The sequence below is a fragment of the Caretta caretta genome, chromosome 7, assembly GCF_965140235.1.
Source record: "Caretta caretta isolate rCarCar2 chromosome 7, rCarCar1.hap1, whole genome shotgun sequence".
NCBI lineage: Eukaryota > Metazoa > Chordata > Testudines > Cheloniidae > Caretta > Caretta caretta.
Genome location: NC_134212.1, coordinates 78261026 through 78270062, shown reverse-complemented (window position 1 = coordinate 78270062; position 9037 = coordinate 78261026). Strand labels below are relative to the sequence as shown.

The following is a 9037-nucleotide window of genomic DNA, read 5'->3' as shown; positions in this document are numbered from 1 at the left end:
CTCCAGTAGCCAAATACATACCATTTAAACATTTGACGTGTAGCTGGTCAAATTACCCCGTGCTCTCATTCTGCTCTGCCTCCCCAAGAGCAGTAGATGGGCATCGACCTAAAACATGACGGGGAGGCCTGCATTGTGGTCCCAGCTCTACAGCAGATTTACGATATGCTGTGGGGCCAATCACCTAGACTGACATTTTTCAATGGCACTTAAGGAAGTTAATGGGATTTGGATGCCTAATATGTTTAGGCAGCTTTGACGATCCCAGGCATTATTCCCACTGTGCCTCAGTTTCTCCAACTACATAGCTAATCCTTTGTGTGTGTGTGTGTGTATGTGTCATTCCTTAATATTTAAGCACTTTGGCAGGTGCTGTAGAATAGTGACATTCACCCCTTCTGTGCAGGAGGCCTGAGTTGGGGAGGACTGGAATGCCTTAAATCTGCAGGCAGGCCATAGGGCTGAACTGCAGCATTTACATGAGCCCAGGAAATGCAGATGCCCCTGTGTGGCTTATGGCATGTGGAGCACTTTGACAAAGCCTTTGCAGCTCAGTCCAGCTCCCCCCATATGTAAAATACAAATGCTGCCTATCTAAAACATTTCTCCGCATTGATGTCAGCTGTTAACACAGTCCCTCACTTAGTAGCTACCAGGATAGCTCCTTTGAGTTCAGTGCAACTGCACTGATTTACACCCACCCCTCATCTAGACCCTCAGTCTTTCTGGTATTGTCTCTCATTTCCCTAATGTTTTTGGTTATTTTCCTTAAACCACGAGCTATGTCTGGCAGCCTCATCTGGTGCTATCAGCGTAATCAGTATTTGTTCTGTTGTACTGATGATTGATGAGATACCATTCTCTCGCTCTCTGTGCTGTACACGGAACTAGTTCCTTTGGGTGGGAGCTTATTTTGTTCAGACTGTCAATACACTAACTCGGTGTTTGCAGCGTGCTTTGCGCTCCTCAGCTGGAAGATGGCACGTGAGTTCAATGCGTCATCATCATAATTGCCAGTAGCTTTACCCTATCGTCCTGTAGGGTACAGCCGATGAGAGGGAAGCCCTAACATAACGTGGCGTCAGCTTTTGGGAATTTTGATGAGGTCACGCTCACTTTTGCTTGGTGCTGGGAATTTATGGGTGTGGGGGAGGTTTCAGTGTAGTCTATGCATAGGATGACATGCATTCTAGTTCTGAGGGCCCATGGAATCACTTAAGCCATTAATTGGGACCATGCAATGGCCCTAAGCATTGTGGTGAATTTGCCCTTAAAGCTGAGGAGGTCTGGTATATGGCTGCAATGTAAATACATGCTGAAAATACACAGAAGTAAATGATGTTCTCCAGCTAGACAGGCTGGGAATGTAACAGTGTACTGGCATATTTTATTGAAAGGCAGTTTTTTTAAAGGGCCACCATGATTTTTGGAACCAGCTGGGAATATAACTAATGTGAGGTTTAGTTAGAGGTTGTTTACTGTCATCAACTAAATTCCTAGCTAACATCTGACTCCAGAGTCTTTATTGTTGGTTGAGCCAGAAAGAAGAGAGATTGATTTTCAGATGCCATCCTGAATCTGCAGTGCTAGCAGTTAGAAAAATCCCATTCTGAAATGCAAATGGAATAAATGTATTGTGGAAGTCATTGTCTGAGCCTGAATGTTATCCAGTGAAGGACTATTTTTACAGTCCCTTCTGACCATAGCCCCACTTTAATGAGAGAGAAGTGCAGCCATGGAGGAACCTTGAAGATGCCTGTCTCTTCCTCCTTAGGAAACTGTGAACTTCCAGTTCTTTAATCTAATCATTAGTGGGAGGGGATATTTTCTCAAGAGAAGCCAATATAAAAGGGTTGAAAGGTCGTCTGGGATAATATGTAATCCCTTGTGATAAGAGCTATTTACAGAATTATTAATCAAACACAAACGGGAACAGATAGTAGCCTTTTTTATTAAATATTACAGTGGATCAAAAAGTACAAAATATCTTTTGCCTGCTATGTGATTGGGAAACTATTGGCACATAATACAGTATCAAAAGCATTAATAAGTACAATTTGGAAAACATACAAAAATGGAGTGTTTATAGTTGGCTCAGCTTTATTTCTGGTAGTGTTTAAACTAATGCAAAGGTTACTCAATAACCTTTTAAATGGGATACTATATCATATTACTGGGCCGTTTTGCTATATACAGATAATCACCTTACAGAGCATATAGGCTACATAACTTGAATCACAAAAAGTGTACAATATTTACAACAAATGAAAGGTAAAAAAGTATAAACAGCTAGTAGATTATGCTGCCATTATTAGAACATATTTGAAACTGGGGGAGAGGGGAACAAGTAAAATATCAAACACATTTACAGCAAACACCTAGTAAGTGCTTATGATAATAGTTTCAATGTTGTCAGCCTCACATAAGTGAAATAATTCCCATTTCTCATTAAAATCATGACAATTGTAAAAGAAGACCAGCTGTGACCTGACTGACCACCACCACCACCACACACACACACACACACACACACACACAAAAAGTGACTATGTTGAACAATGAATTAAAGAAATTAACCCTTCTCTTTGAAGGCACACTACACAAAATGTTTTAGTGACCTCATAGACGCATCAACATAGTAAGATACAGTACTTAAGGACTCATGCACCAATTCAATAAGTTGTAAAGTAAATACTTAGTTGCAACAAACTACTTTGTATGCCCTGATACGAATGGGAACTTATCTTGTCCAGTAACTAAATAAATATGACAGATCTATTGCGAAATGCAATCATTACAAATTTTGACCCTTACTAGAAATATATTTTGTTGCGAAAGTCAGTTAGGTTCTGTTTTCTAAAGTTAAACTCAATCTGTAACCAGAAGTTACAAGAATATTGTTTTTGCTGGGCTTTTATATTTAATTGAATCTCACAACCTTCAGAATCTGTAATGAATCTTGAACATAGTACATTTGAATTGCAACATTTCTTGGCACTGGTTCTTGGTAAATATATTTATGACTCTATTGCCAATTAGATTCCACAGTTTCCTTTACAACCCTACCAATAACAATGGTTTTGATTGCACAAAGAAAGGCTTGTGCAATTTCATTCAATAATAAGGCCCCTTGAACTCAAACAATGCAAACAAAGCCCCATTTAAGACAGTTTAAAAAAAAAAAGTAGTTCTCAGCCAATGGAGAATTCAATGGTCTTTCTGAAAGATTTCCCAGATTTCTGGTAAGAGTTTTTAAACAAATAATGTACTACTTCTGCTGGGGAGTTATGCCACCATTTCTTTTTATTTGTCCTGATGTTTTGCCCAGTATATTATGAGCTTCCTCAGACTGAAACAGCAAGTCTCCTCATGGAATAAATGAAGGAAAAAATCCTGCCCCCGCTACCCCCCGCCAACTCTGCACTGTGTTAACATTGTTTTAAAATGCTCTGATCAAATTCCAACGTGTCATCAAAAGTGAAATAAGAGACTTGTTGTAAACAAATGCATGAATCCAGGATGTATAAAATATTATAAACAAATAAGAGAAATGTTCCATTTTCTGATTAAATGGCAGGCACATACATATTTGTGTTTGCTGTAGGTTTATACATTTCCCCCCAACCCTCCATTTTTACATGATTTAGGTCTCATGCAACTTCACTAGAGATGCCTTCTATGCTATGGCCTGTGACCAAATGAGCTTGTGATTTTGTTTTCTATACAGTATGTGGAATAGCAGAATAATTTGCATTGGCACATTTATATTCTAGATTCTACTAGTCTGTTTACTGATCAATTAAATCTTGTTTTTCCACAGAAATATGAAGTATTTAATTGAAGAAAGTGGATCTTTAACAGTAGATGACTTCATAATTCTGGTTTCCACCTTTGGATATTAAATATGTTCCATAATATATTGTAATTGGCATTATATCCTGGGAAGTTCTAATAAGATGCGTGGCATGCAAGGTGTTTCCATTTTTATTTTTAACAGTTTTGATCATGCAGCATTTGAATAATAACTGAGATGGTTTAAATCATAACCCATTTTCACATTGTCAAATACCTCCAAATTTAACCTCTGACTCAATTTCTGTATTTAGCTCTCAAGTGACCATATGCATAGGAAGGTTCTTTCATTATGGAAACTGAAAACCTGTACTCATGGGCTTTTTATACTTACAAATTATTCCCAATGACTGGGGTTAGTTGTTCAGCATGAGTGCAGAGGGCTATCACAAAAGGTGTGCAGGCTTTAAGTCCCAGCTATGCAAATCATCACAGCTCCTTTGACTTCAGCGGAGCCATGCGGATTTTTGCCAGCTGAGAACCTAGCTCTCTGAATAGGGTTTACCTGATGCTTAGGCTTTGTGCTAGCTGGGGTGAGTTTCACTTGATCTGAACTAGGAGGAAGGGGCTGGGTAAGTGAGCATCACCTCTTAACCCACTATTCAGAATATTGAACCTTGGGCGACTATTTAGTGGTATTCTTCCTTGTGGGGGGAGGCACCTGCCCCCATCCCATCCCTGTTTCGAGGCACCGGACTCTTAAAACCTTTTGATTAAAAAATAAAGGTTGGCTCCTGTTCTATTTTTTGACATTCTTAACGTATTCTTACAACCCACAAATCTGTCTTCTGGACTCCATTGTTACTCAGCAGCTTGTTGCCAGTAAGATTTTGTTCTTTATTTCTCTGGTATGCAGGAGGGTTTCACAGCCTAGATAAGGTAAATACAGTTGTTAACAAATTCACAGACCAAAAGCTTCTGTGGCCAGTAAAGCAGTGTATGAGCCATTGTGACAACACCAGTGGGAGCGACAGGTGCTCAGCACCTATCAGGAACAGACCATAGAAAAAAAAAGAACTTTGTTTGCATCAGTTGCATTGTTGTATAATCTACAGTATGTTTATAGCCTGAACCAATTGCTTCGGTTTGTAAACAATAATGTCACCACCAAAAAAGCTGCTCAAAAGTATAAGAACTGGAAAAACTACAAACACAAACACACACACACACACACACACAAATTAGGACAGCCACAGCCTTTAAAATAAGTTGCAGATAAAATGATACTGTTTAATTTAAAAAAAAAAAAGAGCACATGATATACTGGACAAATGAAACTATATAAATTATGTGACCAAATGTGACACTGATAGTTTTCAAAGCGGATATATACAGTCAAATTAAACAGTGTTTACCTTTCTGTTCTAATAGTGTTAAAATGAAGAATCTATTGCAGTTTTACTATACATTGCATTGATTGAACCTTTGAAAGTCAGGAAAGTTACCCCCCAAAAGCATATCTATTGATTGTGTGTATTCCCTGCCTCCTTCTCTTTTTCAGATTCATCTAGAGTTCCATTCAGTCAAGGACTATCTAAGTACCCTCATCCTCCACTCCCTGAAAAAAAAAGCAAGTTTTTCCACTGGCTTCAAAGAGATCACGATCTGTCCCTAAACTTCCATTGGTTTGCTCTGATCTTTGCTCTCGACGTAGGTAAGACCTTTCAAAAAACTAATATGCAAAATGAAATGATTTGGGGAGTAGGTGTGGGAGCTGGAATTACAAACTGAAAAGTTGTTTTGTCTCAATCAGATCTGAAGCATTCAGCTACATGGGATGAGACTTACTGGTTAACAAAAATATTGATTTCTAATTCTGCAAGACATTATCACAGGGAAAGGAATGTAGCTAACAACATTTTTTCCTCCGATACTTTTTTTTTAAAAAAGGGATTTACAGTTTTGTGCTCGGATGTACAGAAGACAGCTGGGAAGGTGGAAAGGCAGCTTGAGGATTTATAGCAGCTAAAGGATAAATGCTGTTGTGCAAAAGGTCACCGTATGAACTTCCTACAGGTGTTGCTGCAGCTAAGTGTCTATAGAGCTGCTGAGAATTTGCAGGGGATGTAAGAAATTGTCTTTGCACCATGAAGGAATGAAGAGCCAAAGGCTGCATTAGTGGAGAAAGCACAGTCTGATTTTTCAAGTACTGCAAAGGATGAGAATATCCAGCTGGGATGCGATTGTTCAACCCCGCACACAGAGTTCCTGGGTACAAGCCTGTGAAGATAGGGGTTGAAAGGGGAAATTTGTGGCTTTCCAACATGTTGCCAGAATGTAGACCATGAACTGATTTGCTGCCTTCGCCCTCTCGGTCGGGAACCTTTTCCTTTGCAGGTGCCTCCTTTGGTAAGTGCAGAGGGGAGACAGCTCGGATTTTTTTTTCAGAAATGACTTTGTCCAAATCCTCTAGGTTCCGTTTTAAAGGCCGAGCTGCCCCAATGTTTTGGGAGCTACTTTTGCGGCTTATTATTGGATGGACCATTCCTTCCATCTTTCTTAAATTCTCAAGTCTCTGATTCTGCTGTTTTCCGGACCTGTGAAGGGATTCACCATGTTTTTTAGGTGCTGACATGGTCATCGGAGAAACACGGCAAGCTTTGGGATTACAGTCTATGCTCACCCCCTGGCTGCCTGATGCATGGAATTGGGAAATACTTTTGCTTTCTTGTGGCACCATTGATGAATGCGGGAGACTGGACCCTGGAGTCTTTACAATCTGTTTGTGTACGCTCTTTGGAAGACTCAAATCCGTAGGCTGATCATCTGAAGAGGCTTCCACTGCAGTCTTTTTTTCTTGCTGATGCAAAGATGGGTGATAATTTAAATTAAGTTTTTCTTGGTGTTTGTGTTGAGCAAAAGTAGAAATATTTTCTGAATCTCTGAACATGTCTCGAGGGAGGTACTTTGATGTCTGTTCATTATTAAGGTGGTGTTCCGTGTGCCTATAAAGGCTGTGCAGATGAGGAGATGAGTAAAAGTCTGCCAAGAAACTGGGCACATGGGAATGCTGCAGTGCCCTTTTCTCATTCATTTTATCTTTGCAGTCCTGGATATCTGGCTTCAGTACATAAGATTCAGCAAGAGAGTTAAGGTGATGTTTTGAAAAATCACAACGCTTGGGATCTGGTTTACTTAACATGTCAGGCTTAAAAGCTTCATTAATAGATTTCCTTTCCTCTGAATTCTTGGTTTTAAAACTCTGCACATGTTGTATTACAGATGGTCTATTAACTGCCACAGAATCAGAATTGGGGGCATGGGGAGCCTGAGATATGCTTGCAGACAGTTCATCTCTGCTGTTTAATTTCTTTTTGCTAATCAAAGGTGGAGGTGACCCATAAGGATAACTACATGACAGGGTTGCCCCACTGACCTGCGATAGAAGTTTTTTCTTTGCCAGTGGTGACATGATGCCTGGATTACCCTTTGAATAGATTAGTGGTGTGTAACTAAAACTGGGATCATCGTTAATGGAACCTGGCAGTTCCTTTTCTTTGAACATGTCAAAATTCTGTACCACAAGAACTTTGGGCGTTTGCTTTAGTGCATTGTGTATGTCGTCACTTCCTAACTGATCCAGTTTCACGGTGCAGTTTGCAATATAATCCGCCATCTCTGGCAATTTATCGTCTTCCATGTCGTTTTGACCTGGTAACTGTACTTGGATTGCAGGGAAATGATTAAAAGTAAGTTCTTGGGGTTCACTTTCTAAACGGTCTGTAAAACTGTGCCCTCTTTGCTCTTGCTTTGTGGCATCAAGGGCATCTATTGGGGTGTGCAAGGGTTTGTTGACTGTTGGCTCCAATATGGTATCCTCTTCAGGAGGCACTGAAGCCCTTGAAAAAGAGACTGAGTGCTGAACTTCCTCCTTGGACTTTTCACTGTTGGAGCTGCTTTCCACCAAGTCTGTCTTTTCCAGAGATACTGGCCCTGTTGCCTCTGGCAGAAGAGGCTGGGACCCTTCAATGGGTTTCTTGGTCTCCTCCACTGCAGGATGCTCAGGTAAACTTTTCTGGTCTGAAGAGTCTTGATCCTTCTCTTGTTCTGACGAAACCTAATAAAATGTTTCAATAGACAGTAATAAGAATACAGTGTGTGTTGACAGATTGCCTATAAAATCAAATACAGTACACAGAAGCTTCTTTTGGAAATATGTTTGTCACTCATCTTGTTGAAATCTGAAAGTTTTAATACCATGTATCAGATTTTAAACAAACCAATCTAACTCCCCAAAATACTGGAAAATATACCCACACCCACATTAATGACACAATAAGACCTATTAAAATAGCAAAGCTTGTAACCAGACTATAAATAATTGGATCATCTGATGATTTGACCAGATAGTTTAATGGTAAGGTTGTCTTCTTTCTGAATCAATTTTCTAAATAAATAATTGCACTTTTCACAACACAACTGAGAAGAATGTAAAATATTCTCAGTATTCTATCCCACCTATGAAAAATATAGACCAGTCCAAGTTGGCTTTTCTTATCGTGTCTATATTGTAGATATAATCCCTTCAGTTTGGCTATTTTGAAATTCAGTGACTGCAGAACAGATGAGCCACATTTCTTTAAAATGTTAAAAATTCTAGAAATGGAATACTAGAAATCAGTGCTGTAGACTGAGAAATCACTGGTATAGCGTAACTGGGGCATGCTTTTTTTATTAATGGATTAAAATGAAGTTGTCAACATTCAGAGAGTAATGTGTGCGCTATTACAAATATAGCTTTTATAAGTTGTCGTCAATGAGACTGCAGCTCTTTATGCTTCTCCATTAATAAAGCTTGTGTGCACAGTTCACACTATTCATTCCATTATGTAGACGAATGAACTGTGACCCTGGAGGTCATTATAACGTTCCATCTGTCATACAGCTGACTGACAACCCTTTTCAAAATTGCTGTCATTCTCCTCTGACATGCCTTGGTAGAAGACAGTCAGAAAACAGCAGCATTGTGTGAGCCTTTTATTATTATTTTTTTTCTTTCTTTCTTAGTTGTAAAGATAAGCGGCATCAAGAAAGTTATTATCCAAATGCTGCATTATGGTCTATCATGTCAGGGAGGGATATAAAAGTATGTAATGAATCACAACCATCTTAAAGATTTATTTCTTCACAGCTGCTTTTAAATATTCCTCTGTGTTGGGTTTTCCTATTAGTTACAGTGTCTGTT

At 39.3% G+C, this 9037-nt stretch overlaps 1 protein-coding gene across 3 annotated transcripts in view; it reads right to left on the bottom strand.

Annotated features, from left to right (window-relative positions):
- Positions 1-1931: 1931 nt before the first annotated feature.
- ARID5B (AT-rich interaction domain 5B) overlaps positions 1932-9037 on the bottom strand; it is a 191826-nt gene continuing 184720 nt past the window's right edge. For all 3 annotated transcript variants that reach the window (XM_075130822.1, XM_048858417.2, XM_048858418.2), the window contains one exon: positions 1932-7909. In XM_075130822.1, the coding sequence (XP_074986923.1) occupies positions 5747-7909 (2163 nt within the window). In that variant the 3' untranslated portion in view covers positions 1932-5746. The remainder of the gene's footprint in view (positions 7910-9037) is intronic.